Consider the following 23,842-nt stretch of genomic DNA (forward strand, 5'->3'; position numbering starts at 1 on the left):
ACCTCTGGTGGAAAAGCACTCTGTAAGGTTTCCTGAGAGGTGGGAAATAAATGGAAAAGGTAGCTGAAAACAGAGGATTATTGGCCAACAACTCTTCAAATTTCCTTGGGATGGTTAGTGTAAATAAGGATTTTGAACTGGGATTTATATAGGTGAGTCTCACCTTGATTTTATATCTATATTCCAAATATCAGAGGAAAAATGCATGGCCTGGTTGTCAAGCTGTAAAACAGGGAGTACAAACAATTCTTTAGCAAAGGAGGGAGAAAAATGAATGATTAGACTGAAGAACTAACGGAAATTTTATGTATTAATAAATATTTAATATTGAGGCTTGTTAAGGTACTTGATAAGTAAATAATCCTGTAATCAAAGTAACATAAAGCAAATTAATTTATTCACTGCTCAAGTTACCATTTGAAGTATTTCAAGATTGCATGAACAAATTCCAGTGTTTCATTTCTGGTTTAGATTACTGAAACAAATTCCAGCTGTGACAAAGTTAAAATAGATATGCTGGGTAGGGATGAATGTAGCAAAGTGCAATGCTACTCTGTTTAATAGAGCAACACCTTGTTTTGGGATCTGTGTGTTCTTGCTAATAAATCTCTATTAATAATTCTCTGCTAATAATAATTCTCCGTAGTCTGCTACTGCTTGTAGGTTTCCCAGCACAGCGTGGCCCTCCCACAGTGCTGACATCAAGCAAGGGTTTGCACAGGTGAGAGTTTTCCAGGTCTTATCTTGTATCCATCGTCTTTTGAGCCCTCAGCCTGCACGTAAATATAATGCAAGGGTCACAAAATATTGGGTCCTCATTCACTCTCTTGGTGTTTAAATCCAGCATTGGCTCTTCAAAGCCCCTGGGCAACCATTGCCTCTATCAGAAAATGCACACACACACACCCATCTAAAAGTGCTTTCAGAAGCAAAGCTGCGTAGATGCCACAAACACAAGCATGAGCGGTGGCTTTCAGGGGAAGCTGTGTCAATAACAACAGAATAATAAAATTTTATTTGAGCCAAAGGAAGAGAGAGAATGACTTAGCAGCCCACTGAGACGATGCAGCACTGCCAATGCGGTTTCTTCAGACTACTATAATCACATTGCTTGGCTGCCTCTCATACCTCCTTTTAACAATCTGTTTAACCCTTTGGCCAATTCGGCTGGGCAGGACAGCCATAGCGTGGTACCTCTTCTCCAGCCACAGCTTGGTGACTTTGGGGGTACAGGGAGAGATGAGGGGAGTATGTAGGGGAAGCAGAGCGCTGCAATTTAGCTGTCCTGGGGAGCACATGGAGAGATGAGCTGGAGTTCATGTGGTTGGAGTGGGCACAGGAAAGGGGACAAGACTCTCTAGGAAATCTAGGTCCCTTTGTTACGCTGCTTGGCAGGTGACTTGCTCAATCCAGTGATGGGATTTTCTGTGCACAGGTAACAAGCTAGATGCCTTACAGTCACAGCCTTTGACTTAAATAGGAGCTCTAGAGCACACCACCAGCAGACCGGAGAGCAGACCCGATGTCCTGGGGAGCCCCTTGTCACATTTGGCCTATGTCTGGAGTGACGGGAGATGGTAAATTGGAAAAGTGCTCTGAGAGTGGGCACTAGTGCACGGTGCAAACTTCAGCTCTTTCTTGAGGCCGTGCTCCTTTTTGTGCTACAAGTAAACTTGGCAAGCCCAGTTTGGAGTGCCTGCCTTGGTGTCTGGGTGCCCACGCCCTGGGTAAGCACACCTTTGTAGCAGTTTTTCCACAGAAACTAAACCTGTAGAAATAAAGCATGCTCTGCTGCCAGGGAGCTGCCTATGGGGAACACCCCACCACCAGGTACCACGAGGACCCAAATGTGAGGCTCTCACAGCCCCTAGCATCAGGACCACATGCAGACCGCCTGTTTCTCTGGATGCTGGATGAGAGGCTGGAGTCCAGGGGGCGTTTGGAGCCCCCTTTGGAAGCGGTGGGAAGACCAGATCCTCTTTGCACCCTTTCTCTGATAACCTAACCCCAAAATCTAGCTCACCTCCAGCACCGGTGGCTGGGCAGGAGGCGTGTGAAGCTGGACCTGCTGCAGCAGGCTGTGCCAGCTTCCCGATTCCCTCTGCCAGCCTCCCGATTCCCAGCGCCCGGGGATGTGAGCTCGCTGTGGGAGGCACGTGCAGAGCCGCCGGGAGCAGGAGCGGTGCCGGCAGCCTGGATCGCATTCCTCAAACCCTGTTTCCCAGCAGGGCGCTTATTCCAGGGCTGGGTCCTCCCCGGGCTGCGCTCTGTGCTAATGACTATTTCCCCTTGATAGATTACCCGTGCCATTGTGGGGCTGACATCTTAGCCGGGAGCCCTGCTTGGTCCCTTATCATGGGAGCATGAGGAATGATCCTTCCCTCCCGACACCCGTCGATAGCAGTGAGTAATAGCCGGGAAGGGAGGCAGACGATAGTAGGAACATGCTCAACAGAGGTGCTGTTATTCTTGGGACAGGAGGCAACTGCGGAGGAGGAGGAGGAGAGCTTGGAGGGCGGACGGGGGGGTCCTGTCATTGCTGATGCTCTCTGGGGCTCGGCAGCTGGAGAGAAACGTTGACTCGGGATGGTCAAAGCTGGGAAGGAAAAAAAGCAAGGAGGGAAAGGAATGAAGTGAAAGGAGCTGAGAGCCAGGCTGGAGAGCACGCAGACAGCCTGGTGACCTCTGGTGCATGAAGGATGAAGGAAGCAGACTGAGTGACTATGTGGACCGTCTGGGTGATCATCTTCTGGATTTCAACCGTCCTGGTAGGTGCTCGGGGCTATTTATTGCGAATTGCATGGAATCGTGGTGTCTGAATAAGTGCATCTCTGTGCCGTTAAGTTGTGGCATCGTAATTTTAAAATGTCTGTGTATAAGCTGGGATTTTATTATTATTATTATTATTACTCTTGCTTCTGCTGCTTCCTGCACTAATTGATGTTGTCCAGACTGCCAGATGCTGGGTGCCTCAGTTTCCCCGGCTGCACAACCTGCTTTCGTAAACTCAGCCGGTGCTGGGAGGAAGGAGGGAGGACTTGATGCTGTTTCGAGAAACTTTGCTGGTTTACACAAGCAAACAATCCCCTCAGGAATGCCCACCACTGCCAATGCCTCACTTGACTCAGATTGAAGGAGTGTAAGGTGGTGTTTGCCCCACACATTTTGGTTCCCTTCTTTTGGCTTTACCCATTTACTGGGAATTTAGGTGATGCACGGCCACTGCTGTGCTCCGAGCGCCCAGCTGAGCCTGAGGTATGATCTCTGAGCTGCTCGGGTGTTTCAGATTTTGCAAAACACAGAAAACCAAGACTGAAATATGCCCAGCTCAGCTGTAAGAAGCTGGGAGGTGGTTGAACTCTTGATCAATACAGAGAATTGCTGCAACCACTTGGAAATTCACTCTGTCCCAGCAGGGGATTCGGCTTGAACTCTGACAAAACCTGAGCGCTGCCAGGGCATTTTAATTGCACAGGGACTGCAGCCTGCATTGCTTTACCTTCTGATTGCATTCAATAATTAAAAAATGACTGCTGATTTTCTTGTCATTTGGGTTTCTTATTCTTAGGTGCTACCCAAAGGACTCTATAAATAGATGTCTTTACTCAAGGTGCCACTGACACCACCTCCTTCTACTTGCTCCCTTTCTAGTCCTTCAAAATACAGATTTTGTTTACAGCATATAGCCTAGCATCCTTTGTTCTCCCTTAAGCCCTCTCATTAAACTAGAAATACTTATTTTCGAATTCATACATCTGGGAATTCTGTGGCTGCAAATATTAAATTGTGTTTAGATCCACTCATTCACAGGTTAGGAAATGTAGTTGGCTGTGCCAGTGGCATCACAAATTGCAGATTTCTGTGCATTCTTGACATCTAGTTAGCACAACTATTTCTGTTTGGAATGGTTTCGATACATTACATTTTCTTTAAAGAAATCAGAGGTATAGAAAATAAGAGGATGCCTTGCCCCTTTGTCAAAATCTGACAACCTGGGAGCTGCTTCAGGGAAATATTTAGGAAGAGATGGAGAATCCACACCTACAGGAGTGGATTTTCCTTCTGGAGTAAAAGGTGCCCTCAGGACACGTGCGGTGCCTGTACACGAGCAAACAGTGGGACACACACGAGGAAGGCACACATGTGTGTGGAGATGCCAGGGCAGAGGCAGGGCCAGGTGGCCCATTAATGGCACATTTCGGGGTGCTCAGCAAACAGTTGTGGCCCATCTGGTCGGATTTGCAGAGAGGAGGGATGCAGGCTGTGGGAAGCAACGTGCCTGAGCCAGAACCTGTGGGCTCTCTGCTCTCACCAGGGTTAAAATCCAGTTGCCACCAGGTCTGGTGTCAGACAGGGGTGTCTGATCCAGAGAGAAAAGTCAACATCCTTCTGCTGGGTCAAAGAGTAATGGGAAGGCATTGATTACACCATGCTCCTGCTCAAGCAACATTTTATTAAAAAAAATAATTGTCTAGGTGGTCTTCACCTCTGGATATGCTACCAGCATGTAGCCCTATTCTAGAAGGAAAATAAAGCAGGCATTAAAAATCTTTCTGAAACAAAAGCTCTCTTAGGACATACCTTTTTTAAAAGGAAGCAGCACCCGCAGGATGTTTATTTTTTTTAAGGTGAAAAATACTCCTGTTACTGAGATCATCACTCAGGTGGTGGCTAACGTTTATTTTTACATGCATTCAGTATCGTGGTGAGCAACCCACATGCACACCAAACAGGTTTCGTTGTCTGCTTTAAATGTTTAACGCTAATATTGATTTTTAACACAATTTCAAGGTAACTTTTGGACAGTTGCACTTCTATTTGTGTATTATGAAAATGTAGTTAATTGCTTTACTATTGGTAATCAAATACATAATGACAGAGAGTGATAAATAATACATTTTGAAAGATCTGTCAATATTTACACAATGATCAAATTCAGCCTTCAGCTAACAACTGAAACTACTCAATGCAGTTACCTTTCTTTAGCCATGTTACTCCAGCTGGACATTTCCAACTTTTCAAAGATCAAATGGATTTAATGTATCTAAATCCTGGTATCAGAGAATAGTTTATTTAATCTGAGTTCTTTGCATGAGTGATTCAAGAAAATTCATTACATCGTGCACAAATGAATGGTTTTAAGTTTCTTTATTTCAGGATGCACAAAGACGAAGGAGAAAGATGCTGCAGTAAAATAGAATATACCAATTAGACAAGGCACAAAACACTGCTGAAAATATCAAAGTTAGTTCAGAAATGCAGTACCCCAAATACTTCCAAGTGAATAAATTGGGAATTTGGTCTGATTTTTCTTTTTTTCCTAAAACTAATCAGAATGTGATCAGCAATTCTACATGACCGGTTAGGTTGAGCAGTAACATGATGCTGCCGGGTTACCTTTTCCCACTCAAAATGTATTAAAAAAATCTGTTTATAAAAATTTCAACTAATACATCCCGATGACTTGTTTTTAACCTTTTAAGTATGCATGTATATATACACTTGTATGTATACATCTACATACAATTTCTATAATGGGAATTTATAAAGTTTTGTTGTTGTTATTTTGTTATCATGGGAACCTGGCTGTATTCAATACTTTGATTGTCATAAATGATGGAACAAGGCAAAAATAGCGAAAGTACTTTTTTCCACTCACTGGGGACCAAGCAGGTCTGTTACAGCTGGAAATCAGATTTATGGGTTTTGATTCGGACAAATCCAGATGTTAGGGGTGCCTGATGTGCCTGGAAGAGCATCCCACAGCGATTCAGGGTGACTTTCTGGATACTGCCTGAAAGCTGAAACATCCCAGGCTCTGGGGACAGTTTTCAACAAACATACTGTAAGATATTAAGACTGGGATCTTGTCCTACAACTCATTTTGCACTGGTTTTTAATACATGTTAATGGTGGGTAGCTGTTTTGTACATTCATTTTGGCCCACCTACATAAAACATTAACCGAACATTTAATTGCTGCTTCAGGACCGCGTTAAGACTAACATTTCAGCCCTTCCTTGTGAGAAAGGAGGATGGAGAAAGAGGAATGTGGTGTGGTGTGCTCGGGCCAATTTACGATCGGTTTCCTCGCAAAAAAATTCCCTGAGACTCTGCTAGCAGTCAGCTTGGCTCCTGCAGCTCCGTGATCGGTAGCAGTGAAACAGGCTTGGGTGGTCTGCAGCCAGTGGACATATTTGGGCCAGCCATGCAAGTAAATGTCATCCAGGGAAACAAACTGCAAGGGTCTGTGGTTTGATACTGCCAGAGGTGGATAATTAATTCTCCGTTGCTCCAGGAGCGTCCAGCAGTGCCCTGGATGCTTCTGCAGGTTTGGGGAACAGCAGCATGCCTGGGTACTTTATTTAGCAGAATAACAGCCTCATTTCTCTCAATAACAACCTCAGCAAATGGGAGCAGACAGGAGCTGAATCTGTGGTTGGCTATCATAAAAACGCAGACTTAATTAAGAAAATTGAAAATTTCAAGGAAATACCCTCCACAATCAATTGACGGCATCACATGGAAAATGTGAGGAGAAGGGGGGTGAATCCTGTTGAGGGAGCGCACGTTTTAAGAGGAAAAGTGATTGTATTGCTTTTCAAATTTGCAGATCAGGGCTGCCCCACCTATCTGTGACCTCCTGAGCGTCCTGAAAAAGGAGGAAGAAAACTGTGCTGAGACTCTGTCCCTGGAGGCGAGGAACAGGACACCTGAAAATGATCTGCTCCTGACATCAGGTAAAGGGTGGGGGAATGTGCAAGGTGAAAACCATTCTCAGGTCAGCCGAGTGGCCTCAGCACCCCCACGTTCCTTCCCACAGGAGGCATGCACCCCATGCGTGCCTCTCCGTGAGGAGCAGAAAAACAGGTAAGATGTGTTGCAAGGCTCCGAGAGCAGGATTCAACCTTACTGTGATGGCAAATGGTAATCATACGAGACTTCAGGGTCAGTGGTTTGACTGCAGTCTTCACAGCTAGAGAGCACATCAGCAACAAAATGTGAATTGGATAGGATTTGGAGTTATTCTCACCTTAGACAAGGATGTTTTTATAAAATCAGCCCACTAAGTACAAAGTTACTCAGCTGTATTTGCCTTCAGAAACAATGAGTACCTGAAGATCTTCCTTGCTCCTATTAGATATAGATCTATTGCCTGTTTTCTAGCATGCCTAGCCTTTTTCTCTGTCTTTGTGTTTTCCCTTTCAGCCTGATGGGCGTGAGACTGCCCTGGGGCATTACGCCCATATAGCAGAAGTTACAGGGTACTTCGTGGCAGGCTGGCAGATATTCCAGAATGCAGATCTGACTCATCGAATATAAAAAGAAACTTAATCTAGTTGGATTAAGTTGGATCCAAATGTTAAACATCCCCCTAGATACTTTAACACAGGACACCCCTACACTCTGTGCCGTTCTCCCAAAGAAACAAGTTAAAACTATAGCTCTGTGTTAAACCTTTGAGGAAGCATTTCCAGTGGCCATCAAAATGCCTCTTTAACCTCTGCAAAACAGATCAAACAAGTCACACTGGCATGAGCTGGGGGCTACCCACGTAGCAGAAAGCTTTAAGCTGGAAGTGGCCAGAGTGACTAAGCCCCTCTCCGTTGCTGTAGCTCTGCAAACACAGCTTCTCCTGACAGTGAATCCCTCCCAAAATAAAGAGGTGGAAGATGCACAGCTGTCCCCAGGTAATGGCTTCTGAAGAGAGAGCACAGGAATTTCCTTCTGCTAGTCTTTACTGAAGGAGGGTTTGTTACCTTGGTGAATTATAGAATTACGCTTTTATTCCAGGAAATAATGCTTTTATTATACACATTTCTCCATCCTTTTTTTATCTGCATTTCCGAGGTCTGTGTGGAGAAAATCCTATACGGGGACTTCAGTCTGAAGAAGAGAAACAAATCTCTGGGGATCCAGTGCCTGCCCTTGGTGTACCATACAGGGAAACAGAGCATGGGCTTTGCAGGGTGTTGCTAACCCTCCGTACCCCATTCCTCCTGCACCTGCTGCCCCAGAAGCTTTGCCTGGTGTGGGCAGGCAGCACCAAGTGGAGGAGCAGGAAGAAAGGCAAAGCAAGGGACAAGCTGCCACAGTGCTGTCTCTGCTGCATGCTCACATCCTTAAAAAAATGGCACAAATGAACAGAGGATTTACATTTTCCCCTGGCCTGTAAATGTGGTGATCTTCCCTTCACAGCCTTGGGGAAGAGCTTAGTGAAGTTTTGCTCTCCAACAGCAGAAGAGCCATTGATACCCGCAGCTGAACCCAGTCCGTGGTTTATTGGTGTTATTCACTCCAGCACTGGCTGGACATAATGAAAGAGATGAATTAGAGGCAGAGTATTTATGCTTGTACAATGCTGTTCCTCTCTGCCCTTTCCCCAGTATCATTCTGAAGCTGTTTAAACTCCTAGTCACGTTGTGCCTTTCTGTGTTTACACAAGGATTATGTAAGGAAAACATCAGGCTGATTCAAAGTGGAAGCTTTAGAAGGGTTGAAAAGTGAGCTAAATTTTTGACATCTGGTTTCCTTCATCTTTCCAGGGCTATTCACTAGTTACCAGAAGACAGACTGGTAGCCAAGGACCTGGTGCAAGGCTCCCCATGGCCCAACTTTCTCTGTCCAGCTGGTAGAGACCAGTGCAGTCAAGGACCTGAGTGGGATGGGTCTGGAGCCTGCAAGGGTATGGCATGAAGCCAGCAAGACCTGTTCTGTCCCATCTAGGTCTCGATAGGTCTCAGCAGGACTTGTTCTGTCTCATCCAGCTTGCTTTTCAGGGTACTGAGTATCTCTGTTCCCATAGCTGCCTTGGTCCTTGGGAGCTGTTGTGTGCTGTTGCATTTCTGGGAGATGTTTCACAGTGTTGCATTGCTGGGAGGTGTTGCATGGTGTGTCCTCGCTGGGAGAAGTTTGATGGTGTTTCCTTGCTGCCCCCAGGCAGATGTGCTGGAATGTGGGATAACATGAGCTGCTGGCCTTCATCAGCTGTGGGACAGACTGTCGATGCTCCCTGCCCCAAATTCTTTCAGATGCTGACTGGGAAAAAAGGTAACGCTAAAAACACTCTTTTCTTGCTGAGATGTCTTTTGTTAAACACGGTGTTTACAAAAATGTCACCATCAGGTCTGAACTTGAAGGAAAATTTGGCCCTGCTTCTTTTAAAGACCAACGGCCACTTAGCAGCTCCATTTCCATCACTAATCTAAACGTGGGAAAGCCTGGAATTAAAGTAGCAAGATGGTTTAAGAGTTTATTTCTCTTAGACAGGCAGAGAAAAGTGCAGGAAATAAATGCTATCCTGAAAAGCAGATTTAACATGGTTTCTTGAGGGAAAGGGTTTTCTTCACACAGTCTCTGTTTATGTATTTCCGCCTGTCTTTCCCCTTCTAATAATTCTTAGGCGGCTGATCTCAGCCAAGCTTGACAAGAGGGCAAAAGTTCACACAGCGTTAATCTCACTCAAGTTTTGGCAAAAACAACCAACCAGGTAAGGGAAAGAACCCCTTTTGTGCCTCCGTCAAGTGGAAATTATGGGGGTTCATCCATAATGTGTGACGGTCTCCACGCAAGGATGCAGCACAAATGCACAAGAACTCAAGCTTCATTAGTCCCATGGCTCACCAAATCCCTTACTCAAAAAGATAGGAGTTCAAGCAACATTTGTTGCCCATTCTTTGAGATTTCTCAGCTAGAAATGAAGTGACATTTATTCCCAATATATTACAGTAATTGTGAGCCATTAAGTAGTAGTTTCTGCCTGCTTTTTGTTATTTTTGACTTTTTAACAATGCCTGAGAAATGTGCTTACATTTCTCTTTGGTGAGTTAATGATTTGAATCAGAAGAGGGCTCTCCTTTCTTTGGTTCTAGGACATGGATTAATGAGATCTGATACTCGCAGAAAAGCAGACAGATTGATTTTATGGAGGGAGGAACAGGAGGCAAAGTATTAGATTGTCTACTAAGGATTAGATAAGTAGGAAGAAAAGCATTTAGTTCTCTTTAAATAAAATCAGACACGAACCATATGCATTGAAAGAAATACCATGCTGCTTTCTGTACACAGAAACAGTAGCTGCCCATTGAGTCCTATAATCTCGTATGAAGACAGAAGAAAAACTATATAAAGACACAGATTGCTGAGAAAATCATCTGTCGGGCATGTGCTCACAAATTTCAGCACAGGGCTACCGAGCCTTACTAAGTGTGCTAAAGGAAATCCCTGCTGGTGCAGCCACTAGAGGGAACTGCTCCCTGCCTCTGCCCTCGCAGCCAGCACCGGCCAGGCAGAAAAAGAGGAGTTTGTACATCCAAAGGTCATAATTGCATATCAAATGTGTATTGCATTATCTTGGAGGTAGATAGTCTAACAGCTTTAAACTTTGGTTGCCCTCCTTACTGAGAAGCTGAGAGCTGAGCCACTTCTGATAAGCACTAATCAAAGTGACAGTGCGCAAAACAGAAACCCAAGACATGGTTCATTGGCATTTACAGCTTATTTCAGTCTCTTCATCTGGCATTTTGGGTCCAAGTCAGCAATAGTTTATTCTCATTCTCATAGCCACATTCTTCTCTGATTTTGCACTGTGGCTGGCTTTTGACTCATGCATTTAATTACCGCTACAGTTGTTGCCCTGTTTTCAGCAATTTTGCAAAAAGAAAAACAAATATCATTTTGTTTGAAAGAAAAGCGAAAGTTTTATTTCCTTGCCACTTAACAAAAGAGATGGGCAGCCACAAATGCCAAAGACCCATATGTGAAGGGATGCAGATCGCTCTGAACCCAAACGCTGGTCTCTGTGAGGCCGAGCTTTGTGCTGACATCCAGACTTGTATTTGCAGCCCAGACTGTCTGGCCTCTCCTCACATAACAGACCAAAGAAACAAAACAATCTGAAACCAAGTAACATACCAGAAGTTCACAACCCACAGGCAAGAAATGGGGAAAGGTGTGATGTCTGTGGGGAGTCAGAGGAGGAAGCTGCATGAAATGGCCCCAGTCCCACAGCCCTCCCTTCAGACATTGCTCCCGCTTATCCCTGAAGTCCTCCAAGGCACCCAACATTAGATGGGCTGCAGCCCCTGAGTCTGCTCTGAGTGGGGCATGCTGCAGTTTCCCCAGTATGTATTTTACCCATAAGCAAGCAGCATTGTTAAAGGTGTGCTCATGTCCATCCATATAATAAGCCCCACATAATCTCCTATGGTTTGCTTGTGATGCAATTGCAAGCACACCAGCACAGAACTTCACCTCTCCTTGTCTGATCAACTTTGACATCGTGAGGCGATGCCCAGTTCTGGACCTGTTTACAAGCACGACACTCTGCTCCCAGTACATGGGTCTTTAATTGAAGCTGAAGTAGAACATTTGCCACCATACCTCTCACTTGCTGAGTGCCAAGGTAGGATCACAGAATTACGGAGCAGCTCAGGTTGGAAAGGACCTCTGGAGGTGACCTTGTGCAACCCCCTGCTCAAGTAGGGCCACCTAGAGCAGGTTGTCCAGGACCATGTCCAGATGCATATGAAGATCTCCAAGGAGGAGACTCCAGAACCTCTCTGGGCAACCTGTGCCATTGCTTGGTCGCCTGCACAGCACAAAGCGCTCCCTGATGTTCAGAGGGAACCTCCTGTGTTCCAGTTTGTGCCCATTGCCTCTTCTCCTGTCCCTGGGCACCACTGAAAGAGCCTGGCTCCATCCTCTTTGCACACTTCTTCAGGTATTTACAGACACTGATGGGTTCCCCCTGAGCCTCCCCTTCTCCAGGCTGAACAGTCCCAGCTCCTTCAGCCTCTCCTCATAGGTGCCGCAGTCCCTTGGTCAGCTTGGTGGCCCTACGTTGGACAGAGAGACCCATGGTTGGCTGGGAAGAGCTCTTTCTCTTCCTTTTGCTGTTGCTGTGCTGCAGCAGAGTACAGAAAACCTGGCCTAAAAAACAAGCCCGGCCCTTCCAAAGATGCTAAACTGGAACAAAATGTTCATAAAAGCATCAGAATAATAGTCGGGTATGGACACACCCAGAGCTCTCCCCGCTTGGAGATCTCAGCATGTTTGCTGTGCCTTGCTGTTTTACAGAGCTGAGGGCAAACCAAGTGTGGACATGCTCGGAGGTCTCCAGAATTAACCCAGAGGTAGCAGGAGCCTTGACTGTCCTGACAGTCCCAGCAGGGCTCCGAAAAGCATAAACCAGTGCCAAACACTGCTGCACATGCATCTCCCCCTGTTCCCTCAGCACTGCAGGGATGTTTTGCAGAAACTGGATGCCCTAGAGTCCCTGTGGCTAAATGCGTAGACAGAAATAGACTTTTATGGTGCCTGCTGTCAAGGCTTCCACTAAGAAGGACTGCTGATTTCAGGTCCTAAGTCCTTGCAAGTACAGCTATTACTGCAGCAGAGCCAGGGTTTTACGCCCTCTTTCTAAAGGGTGGCTCCAACTGAAGAGATGCATGTGATTAGGACAGCAGGCAGTGGCTTTATTTCTTTGTGGAAGTTTCTCTTCTCTTCAGCCCGTAGCCTACCTGCCTGCTGGGGCCATTTTCTTTGGGTGAGATTGCAAGGTGTGTTGGTGCTGGACACGAAAGTGGGCGTATTCAAACCTGTCCTGTTTAACCACGTGCAGCTTGGTGGTGACCCATCTCACCCAGCTCGAGGAGTCAGATGTCCGAATAGAAGTAGGTCAGACAAACCACCCTGTGCAGATGTCTGTCTGAAAATGAGATGATTTCTTCAAATGGCTCTTTTTCTCCACTGACTAGAAAGATGGCTGCAAGGGACACGCTTAAACTCAAGCATTTTGCTTTCAGAAGTCTAACTTGAGGGAATTCCCAACCTAGCCTCTGATTTCCAAGTAAGCAAAGAAATCAACTGCATAAGACAACGCCTGGACTTGGCTGTGGGTACAAGCCTTTTAGTTTCCATTTAAGTCTCCCCAAAAAGCTGTGCCCGTCTAACGTTTTGTGTTCTCCTCAGACTGTGACAAACCACAGTACAACCCTGAGGTGGTGAGAATGTCCAAGAAAGTATCAGGCTTGTATGGAGTATGAATCCATGACCGAACAAGTCATATGTTTGCTGATCTTGGAACTCTGGCCAAGAAACACCAGATGTACTGAACAGTATTATTTATGTTGCAATTAATAAAAACACATCCATCACAGTCATCCCTGAGTTGGCAAACAATATTATGACCCACACAAATACACTGGGCAAGTATCAACACAATCAGCTCAGCTGCATTTCACCTCCAGCTATGCTGAGTACACTGCCTGGGGAAAAAATGTTCTCCTTGCTCTTGGAGGAACCCTTCATATTGGGGATGATAAGAACAACGATACGATTGGAAATAGTTACACCTGGTTTTATCTCTTTTGTTGTTGTTACCATACAGGTTTTATCTACCGAAACTGTACCAGCGAGGGTTGGTCAGACCCATATCCAAGACCAGATATTGCTTGTGGCTACAACGTCAATGACACCGCAAATGAGAAAAGAGTGAGTCCGAGTGCCTGTGACCACAGATCTGCAGCTCTGGGGCTCTGGGAAGGGATGTGCTCAATCTGTTAAGGAGAGACTGAATAATGTGATCTACCCCAGGTGGGGTTGTGGGTATAAGTGTTCTTCAGCACAAATGCTTTCGCAGTGAGTTTTGCTCAGCCTAAAACTTCCACAGCTGATTTTACAAGAAAATCTACTTGATAAGAAATAAGGGATAGCCTTCATTTGGTATGGGCTGATTTCTACCAGATAGTCAAAGGTAAAGATGTTTATATCTGTTCCCCTGCAGCAAGCCTATTTCATGACCCTGAAGACCATGTACACCATTGGATACTGCACCTCCCTTGTGACGCTGACAATAGCCTTAGTGGTCCTGGCCTCTTTAAGGTGAGGAGAAGCATCGCTGGGTTGCCTTTGGGCAGGATGTCTGGTCATCTCAGCTGACACAGACCCTTCTGTTGGCTTTCAGGGCAAGTTAAACATCGCAGTATTTCTGAAAACTTTCACATAAATCAGTGATGGAAAAGAGCTGAGTCCTGTCTCACAGCAAATGTCAGGGCTGTTCCTCATATTGTGCACTCCTGTCCTTTCCAAAATATAGTTTATGCTATTTTGCAGACTGGAGTTTGCACCATCTCGCTGCTAAGATTTTGCCATGATTTTGGTGTCCCTGGGACAGAGTGTCTTTCCTCCTAATGTTTTTTACCCCACCCAAGACTGTGGCTAAAACTTTGCTCTAAGAACCAGTGCATTGACTTCTAGAGAGGTGTTGCAGGCTTACAGCAGTGACCTGACAGTAGGTTTATCTTCATACAGCTTTATAACCTGGAATTTGCACTTTGCTGCTTATTCAGTGAAATGCATCTCCCTTACAGTAAATATAAGGGAGGCACCTCTGGTCAGAGGAACCCCAACTACTCCACAGACTAGTCATGAGGCTGCAAGGCCTCCTAGCTTGAATTATCTGGAGACATAATACAGAAAACACTGCAGGCACAAATGCACTGTTGAGACAAACCAAAGAAATCGACCTCAGTGTGGATAAACACAGCTCCTTGGCTTCATGATGCCCTGGGAAGGAGAGATGGGAGCTAAACCAAGCATATTGGCATGAAATCTCAGTTCTTCTGGCAACACTCAGCTTTTTTTAGTACCTGAGTGGAGCAGATGTGACTTCTGCTTTTCAAGGTCTTCTCTAGGGTATTCCTCTTTGGAAATCCATTAGTCTTCCTTTCACAGTCAGAAAAACAGTGTTCTTAAGTTGTCAGTTCAGCATTAATAAGGATTGAAACCTGGTGGTTACAGACACAAGCTTCCTGCTTTGTCTAGGAATGTATCTTCATAGAAGCTCTCTCTTTTCCTTGCAGAAGACTTCGCTGTACGAGGAACTACATCCACATGCATCTCTTCACATCCTTCATTTTGCGAGCCTCATCTAGCTTCATCAAAGATGCTGTTTTGTTCTCCTCTGAAGACACAAACTACTGTGAGGCACACACGGTAACCCTTTGCCTTCCAGCTTATTCCACACTTCAGCTTCCCAGCAGGATCCCAGCCATAGTTAGTGTGCAGGGAAGAAAATTTTCATCCTAGGTTTCTATTTGTCATACCAGGGTGTGGGAGGGGAAAAGTATGCCCTGTCCCTTCTCTGTTGCTCAACCCCATGCATTAGTTGTTCCAGGCTGAGATTTCCCTGTTTTGGGAGGATTCTGAATGGGTGAGGGAGGTATGAGGATGTAAAAAGGGGCCCAGGCTGGATGAAACACACAGAAACAGAGGTGCAGCTATAGATACCCATATGCAGGCATCTACAGTCCCCTCAAGTGTTGACACAGAGGGTACCCAGGCAGGTCTAAAATAGGTGTCTGCATTCATCAGCTTGACTGCATTGACTAGATTGCCACAGAAGAGACCAGGAGTTCAGCACATGAACACAGAGGCACCTAAATGCAGGTGTCAGAGTCCATAGACATGGGACGCACCACCAGGGTGGAGATTCTTACGTGGATTTTAGATCCTGGTAATGGGGCTCACAGATAGAATATAAGAACACATTGAACTTTGAAATATATAAATTTTTCTTTGTTGTTTTTATTGGCAGCAAAATATCTTGTAAATATTGGGGGGCAGGGCACTGGAAGCCATGTTCAGTGCTTTAAACTCTGAAAATAGATGCAAACACAAGCAGAAGTTAATTATTCTCTGTTTCCTCAGGCTGGATGCAAGCTTACCATGGTCTTCTTTCAGTATTGCATTATGTCTAACTACAGCTGGCTTCTCGTGGAGGGACTGTACCTCCACGCTCTCCTGGTAATTTCCTTCTTCTCAGAAAGGAAGTTCTTCTGGTGGTTCATCACCCTTGGATGGGGTAACGGCTCTCCTCTTCATGTGCATAATTGTCACTTTGTTGTGCCTCTGGGATGGATTTGTAGAGCAGTAACTGGCTTTTCCAATTGCAGGTGCCCCGAGTGTCTTTGTGGCTGCGTGGGCCACTGCAAGGCAACTCCATGAAAACACCGGGTAAGTTATTTGGAGTGGGGAGTTGTGCAGGCTGCTGCAGGGATTTCCTGCTCATTCCTAACCACTGACAGCCAAGCAAATCAACTGCATTTCAACTGTGGTGCAAGCCAGCATAGGTTCCCAGCATAGGTAGGGAAGAAACATCCAGCTGAACAAGCTGAGAGAGAGCCTCAATTTTAATTTGACCATTTTCAAGGGTGGGAGATGTCCTTCAAGAACAAATTCTGCCCATGATGTTTTAAACACCTACATTTGATCAGTGAAGCTTTGTTCCTTTCTCTTCTCCCTTGCAAAATTTTGAAAAGTGGATGTAATTCAAGGGCAGGATATACTTTTGTCCAGTGGAGGTGAACATTTTTCTGTCAGGGGTTTCCCAAAATGTTGCACCAGCTAAGTGGGAACAGGAAATTAATTCTGTAGAAGAGGGAATGGGGGCCCATCTAAAGTACAAAACAGACTAAACCCCTTTGAAAAGACACCAGTGCGTTGATAACTGAATGCACCTTCTTTTCTATTTTTGCAGGTGTTGGGACATTAACACTAATGCCAATACCTGGTGGATCATTAAAGGCCCTGTAGTTTTGTCTATTTTTGTAAGTCTTTTCTGGGACAAGCACATTCAAACTGTATTTTCAAATATTGTGAAGTCAGAGATCATCTACTCAACATGCTTTAGAAGTGTGTTAATGAACTGATCTTAGACATGTGCCTGAACTGGCGTGACACATGAATTACTGCTTAAGCAACTTCTGCTCAGCATGATTTTGTCAGTAACTAATGCCCCGAAGCTAAGTTGCAAGGAAAGCTAGAGTGTCCTCCCAAGAAGCAAGAGCCTGAAGAAGATCAGGTTTCCACATCCTGTTGATTTCATACGAATTTGGCTGGCTTGTGGAAGCTTGTTTTGGACTGTTTCAAGAAAGGCTCCGGAGGAGAAACCAAGTGGCTGTACATTTCAGTACAATAGCCTTTGTGTCTCACGGTCACTGCCCCTCTTAGCAAAGCCAAAAACAACTTGCCTTACATGATCATTAGCTTTTGTTTTGAGCAATGAGAGCAGCTCACAGGCTTCATGCGCCGTCTGTTAGTAGACTGCAATTAGGCTATTAAGGCATTGCTCACTGAAATGAGACGTAGGGATTGAAACTCAGTGTGAACCTGCCCAGTACAAGGCAGAGGAGATGTTAACACTTTGGCACAAATAATATTCAACACCTAGGGTTTGAGCATTTGCTGGTGCTCACCTTTATAGTTTTAAGGTACCAAGGGGCTGCAGCTGCTTCATGGAGATAGTTCTGCCCAAGTGTGGGCCCTGGGGGTCCGCAGTGGTTAATTTGAAGCCTTACTAGAGAACCATGTGAGCTGCTAGCTACTCTCAAGTGACCTGCTGACACTGGGTAAGAATGCAGAAGCTGAGGTATTCGTGTTGCCAGTAGGCTCCATTATGTTTACAAATCACAAACTGCAGCACTCGCACACTCTCTTGGAAACCCAAGCATAGGTGGTGGTTTAAACCCTGCTCCCTTTTACCACTGAGCAATTCTTCACCCCCACAAGACAAACAGAAGACCACACAAAGTGATTCAGGATCAACGAGGCCACAGCATTTATTTTCCCTAATGAAAAGGAGCTGCTCAGCAATATTTAAATTCCAACAAGGCCCAGAAGTTCTGCAAGGTGAAAATCACAGTCTTGGTTTATCTTTTAAGGGCCACCCACTATCCCCTTGAAACCCTGATCACATCTAGCCAGCTGCCTCAGGCGGGAGCCTTCTGCAAGGCCCTGCCTCCTTACCTAACAGAGGCTTTTCTCAAGCCCATAGCTACAGATGCAAACAAACAGCCAGTCCTTGAGAATTCAGATCTAATCTCTTTATTCCTCACAGCACACAGTCCTTAGCAGTTCAAAGGGCAGAAAATCAACACTGATAAGCTCCTTTGTCCTCCCAGACTAACACGCTGGCTGTGCTGCCCACTGGCAATTCCTCCCAGCAGGAGTCCCGCAGTCCTCCCATTCCCAGTGGATTTTCATCAGCAAAAAGTCTTGCACCGCCTACAGGGTTTAGGTCTGACCCGCTGGGTTAAAAAATCACCAGTATCCTCAGATTTGAGCCCCCTTTCCCCCAAGACCCCCACCGTATCTCACTGCCTTTCCTTCACACTCCCCACCCCAGCTCCTCACAGCTCTGCTCCTTCCCTCACCTCCAGCTCCCAAACTTTCAGCCTTCCCCACCCACGCTCTCCAGCCCAGACCACACAGCCACACTTGCTTCCTCCTCACCCACTAATTTCGGGAGCCCCCTGCCCCAGGGACACCCTGGGTCTGTCCCATCCGATGTTGATCCCTGTCTCCTGAGGAAACCCACCAAACCCACCACCCTGGAGCCCTGCATGCACAGGCTGCCATGAGGTGGTTGCATGCCTGTAATGGCGCTTGTATGTGTCAATACACGTAGGGAAGGGTTGAAGGCCTGGCATGGGAGCTTGTGAAAGGTGCTGTGGGCGTGCAGCCGGGTGCAGATAAGGCCAAGGGTGGCTGGGTGCTGCTGTGGGAGCGGGCATGGCCTCCACTGCTGCTCCTGCTCTGTGTCAGGGGCTCGAGCCCACAGAAGCAGCCATTGCTTCACCTGCGCTCAAACACAGTGGTAGATCAGCATCTTTACATGGGATCTGCCCTCAGAGAGGGGGGTTTGAAGAAGGAAGAACTGCCCCTGCTCTCCCCTAATCCCACTGTTAATGGCGTTGCCTCCACCATCTGAAAACATTCTGGTGTTTTCAGCAGGGAGCAAAGGGTGCTCGCAGGTGGTGTTGGCAGCCAAAGCAGGGCCTGTGGCCTCATCCCCCAGCACACACAGGGGCTCCCCAAGGCCTTTCCTGGTCCCTTTGCACTTCAGTGATTTCTCCCATTAAAAAGCCCTGACCATAGCCAGCAAACTCTGGGAAAACCAGGCAGTTCCCAAGCCCTGAGCGGCTGGGCAGGCTGGAGAGGCATGGGACAGGTTAGGGGACAGGGATGGGGACAGGGAGAGCTGCAAACCCACAGTCTAGCCCCAGCCCCTCAGTTCTGCCTGCTCAGCCAAAACACCCCCAACTGACTCTGCTGAGACCTGGCAGCTCACTTTAGGTTATGGGACACTTCTGTTGTTTGCTTTTTTTTTTTTTTTTTTTTTATATATATATATATATATATATATATATATATATCCTTCATTTTCTTTTTATTTCTTTGTTTTTACTTTCAGATTAATTTCATTCTTTTCATCAACATTTTAAGAATCCTGATGAAGAAGCTCAGCTCACCTGAAAGACGGAGCAACGATTTCAACCAGTACAAGTACGTCCTGCACACCGTGACTTTATACCACATCAACCCACCAGGCTCCTCTTGCCCCTTCTACACTGGTTTTCCCCTTTGTTTCCACTCCCAGGAAGCTTGCCAAGTCGACACTCCTCCTTATCCCACTCTTTGGGGTTCACTACATCATCTTTGCTTTCTTCCCCGAAGACACAAGTATTGGCACAATGGAAATTCAGCTGTTTTTTGAACTGGCTCTTGGATCGTTCCAGGTAATCATTGACATGCTACTCTTTTCTTTAAGTAATATGAGGTATAACGTGTAGCTCTGCACAGAGGCCCAGTGGCAATAACAAGTTGTCTGATTTCCTTTGAGATATATCATCTGAATTTAAAAGCTGGAACTGCAGTTCTAATTCTGTGACTATGGTTCTTTTTATCTTTCAGGGTTTTTTCGTGGCTGTACTTTATTGTTTTCTTAATGGTGAGGTGAGTTTTGTGTAGATAACATTCTTTTTTATTGCTCACGTATATCTCATTAATTAGTAGGGTATGTTTTCTCCAATGAATTACATGTTTTATCTGACAGTTTTCTTCCCAGCTACTTATCGTCACTCCTGAAATACCTCCCAGACCTGGCAAACCTAAGTAATCATACGCCAGATGCGAACTTCATCTCTCATCTACTGCAACCCTTTCCTAAATCAGATAGCATTATTACTGTCTGGGAGTGGAGGGTGGGAGAACCATCCCGCACACAGTCACACTGAAAATCAGAACCTGATTCTGATGTATGATGGCATGATCTGTCATCCTGTGTCTGTTTTTGTTGCTTGATCCTTAGGAGGGAATTTAGCAAAAGCTGTAGCGAGTCCAAATTTATTAGGACTCTCATAAGGTAAAGCTTTTGGAAGAAGGTCTGTTGCCTTTGTGGTCCTATAACTCCCAGGCTCCTGGGCTAGAACTGGCACTCTGAAATACTGCTGCTGGTAGAGGCAAGGCAAAATGTTATCCAGACCTGGGAGATCCTGAGGTTATTGGAAGGAAAGAAAAGAACCCAAACTGTTAGTTCCTAAGTTTGGAAGGAAAGTTGATTTGAAAGGGAGAATGGGTTTGAAAAATGTTGGATGGTGCTTTAACAGGATTTCAGAAAAACAAAGTTGTTTTGAAAAGAAAATCCGCATTTTTTTCACCTTTGTGTCAAAATGTCCCGTTTTGATTAAAAAAATAAAAATCTTTGGCAAATCCAAACCAGACACTAAGGCCAGCTAGTCTACACAAACAGTTTCAACATCAATTAAACAGAAAAACAGGTTCACAGAAAATTGTGTAGCTGCAACAGCCGTATCACTAGAAGTGACAAGAAACAGGCCCTACCCTAATCCCTTAAAGTGGGGGTTAAATAAATAAATCCAAACCTTGGCAAAGGTAACCATCTCTCCTTTTCCTGTTATACTGCTCTCTGCAATGCTGGGCTCCAAGATAAACTAGCTGAACCAAGTATTTTGTGATCTTTCTACCTAGGTTCAGCTGGAAGTTCAGAGAAAATGGAGGCAGTGGCATTTAAGCAAACACTTGCATCAGCACGTTAGCACCTCAGCAAGTAACGGAGGAAGTGGCTTAACTCAGGAGATGCAGGTAGTGAAGTCGAGCCCACCACAGCACAGGAGAGCAAACCTCCAAAGATCAAGCATGCTTTAACACTGCACCTTTGAGGGATACCTCCGTGCTCAGATACACGTGGTTAAATCCCATGGACTGTGCTGGGAGTCTTGTGTATATATCTGAGAGCAGGACTTGGCTGTGGATCAGCAGTTCTTGAAGCACATCTGTTCGTCTATATCCTGTGTAGCACCAAAGTTATTTTGCAAGGCAAAATGGGCCAAAACATTATGCTCTTCCTTGGGTTTCTGGCCACAGTCATTTGTGTTTCTTTCCACACCAATATTTTTAAGCTGCTATTTCTACCTTAAATGAAGCCTCTCATTTTCCACGTGGCTCCCTTCCAATGCTAGGCCAGGCGGGTGAGTTTCAGATGTTTTGTATTTCTTCTGCTGTTGAAGCTAGGAGGATATTCAGCTTTGTAAGATGAAGGTTGAATACCGTCCTTCAACACAGACTATGGGTTTGAAATACAAAGTTACCTAAAGTTCACCAAGGTTCAAAGTCTTTCTGTTGTGGTGGAACAAAGATGGACGCTGAAAATATAAAGCACATCTGAGCTCCTCCTTCCACTGTGATTGTATACCCATTGCTCAGGTATTCTTCAGCGATAGTGGCAGCATCAAAGTTTTCTTCCTTTGCCTCTTCTAACAATGGTGATCTTGGAAACAGCTGTGGTCCTGTTTGGGTTTCGGTATGGTTTTTGAAAAGGTAGAAGCTATTGTAGCAAATTCCAAGAGTGGCCATGAGAACTGCCCTGGTTTGAATTGCAAAGGGGTGAAAGAATTCAGCTGACAAATGCAGTCAGTCAGGTCTGCTATTTGATTTTTTATCTCTATTTACCAAGTTGAGGCAATTCTTGCCTAGCTTTCCTTGAGGGCAAAGATGACTGAACAGAAAGCAAGTGGCATTTATCACCTTCTCCCCGCTCCCGGTCACCCATATGACATTGGCAAAATAAGCACAGCTCTGCCAAGCGCTGACTGAGTGGCGCTCCCCAACTGCTCTGCCAAAACCACTCAAATAACCTTCTATTTACAGCAAGCCCTCATGGCAGGCTTCTGCCATTTCACCAGAAGACAAACATGCAGAGAGATTCAAAGGATGCCTTCAAAGTTGAATTACCTTCACCGAAGCGATTTGTTGAGTGCTGTTATTAGCGCTGCTGCAAACGGCAAGATTCAGGACAGGAAAATACCATTATTTTCGGCTGGTGTTGACAGATTGCACAGCCTGTGTTCTCCTGATCAACTGGGTACCGTGGCTGGGCCGGGACAGATGTCTTGTCAGGGGGAAGGGTTTTGTATTCGTTCAGCCTCCTCTGCCTGTTTGGCTTTGCCTGCTGATGCTTGTCGCCCTGCAATGGGAGAGCTGAGCCTCTTAACACCAGAGGGGAAAAAAAAAATCAAGTACAATTCAGTGAACTGGCAAGAGTTCCCAGGAATTAGTCCTAAACTTATGTTGTTTGGAAATGGCAAGGTTTTGAGTCGACCTAGTCCTTTAAAACTCAGCCACAACCAGTGGAAGGAACAGCAGAAGCAGGATCAGTCCTGTGACGGAGAGAAAGGAGATCTCTCTCTGTACACCTTTGGGTAAAAGCTCTTGCTTCTCACTGATTTTCTCAAGCCATGCAGATCCTTCAAGTATCTGTGAGTTTCACTCAGTCCCAGGGTATTTAGCAAGTCAGATACTTCCAAAGAGAGACAACCATTAGCCTAATTTCCTCTGTGGCCCACAAAAGCTACTGTAAGACCATGAAGAGTGAAACAACCTCTGTGTTCCCTGTCTGAGAATTAAACATTTATAATTGAAGCCAAAGCAGCTGTTTGCTTTAAACGCAAATGCCTTCTTCTGGCATGAATGAAGAAATATATATCCAGAGATCCAATCAAGCTTAATTAAGGAGCTCTGATGCAATTATTTGCTATCCCACAAGAGCCCAGCCCAGCACTGATGGCACAAGGCTGGGTGGAGCGACGGTTGAGTGTGTTACCTATTTGTACAGAAGTCCTGGCCAAACAGCAGGAACCACATCCCCTGGAGGAAAATGCTGCATTTTGTATTTTTGTTTTTGGTGTTGGTGGTTTTCTAAATCTGTGCTCAAGCATAAGCTATTGTTTTACACGGTCACTTTGGTTTTATTTGACCTTCCTGAAATAAACAGATAAGAGGAAGCTTCCCAGATTGCCATATTGCACATTTACTCCAGGCACTGAGCACCCGGGCAGCAAGCACTGCCTCCATAAAACCCCTCCGATGTCACATCAGCTGGCACTGGGAGTCCTCAGAGCTTTAGGAAGAGCAGGTCCATGAGGGCAGGTGTCAGAAGCAGGTGTCCCTGCAACTTATGGTGCTGGGACCTGGATGTAGAAGGCTGCTGCCAAGCACCACCATAGCAGGTGATGCCAGCTCTCCCGTCTTCTGCAGCAGCAATGCGAAAGCGCTCTTCCCTGCTGGTGTCTCCGTGATTAACTGTGCTGGTGAATAGTAGGGGAAAGAGGTGAGATGAGATGAAAATCAGGAGACGGTTGGGTGCAAGGCACACAGACTCAAACTTCAGCGTCCTGAAATTATCAACAGAGGCTAAACGAAAGCTCCATATTTACTGTGCACCGATTTTTCCCTTCTCAGTACTCACTCCTCAGTATTCAGGGTACAGCAGGCAGTTGTTAGCAGTAAATAGGACTGGCGCACCATCGTTCAGACAAGCAGTTTAACATCCTTCTGCGATGCTGGTGTTAGACTTGGGAAACCTGTGGCTATTCTCTCCTAGTCCCATGGGAGGCTACTTGCAGCTCCGCAGGCAGCAGCTCCTTCAGCCCCAATGCCAGCGCTCAGACATAAAGCTGAATTTAAGAGGAAGTGATTAATGA

General features: G+C 45.7%; 1 protein-coding gene across 1 annotated transcript; it reads left to right on the top strand.

Moving 5' to 3' along the window:
* The first annotated feature begins 604 nt into the window (after positions 1–604).
* Positions 605–23,611, top strand: SCTR (secretin receptor). The gene is given in 16 exon segments (XM_068687275.1): positions 605–2,605; positions 2,607–2,666; positions 2,669–2,715; positions 2,717–2,768; positions 6,613–6,739; positions 8,940–9,050; positions 13,390–13,493; positions 13,786–13,883; positions 14,864–14,996; positions 15,711–15,864; positions 15,956–16,016; positions 16,540–16,609; positions 19,255–19,346; positions 19,441–19,579; positions 19,755–19,796; positions 20,832–23,611. Coding segments are annotated over 16 exon segments (1,530 nt in total). The 5' UTR covers positions 605–2,542; the 3' UTR covers positions 21,009–23,611.
* The last annotated feature ends 231 nt before the right edge of the window (positions 23,612–23,842 follow it).

This window comes from Anas acuta, chromosome 6 (assembly GCF_963932015.1).
Source record: "Anas acuta chromosome 6, bAnaAcu1.1, whole genome shotgun sequence".
Taxonomy (NCBI): Eukaryota; Metazoa; Chordata; class Aves; order Anseriformes; family Anatidae; genus Anas; species Anas acuta.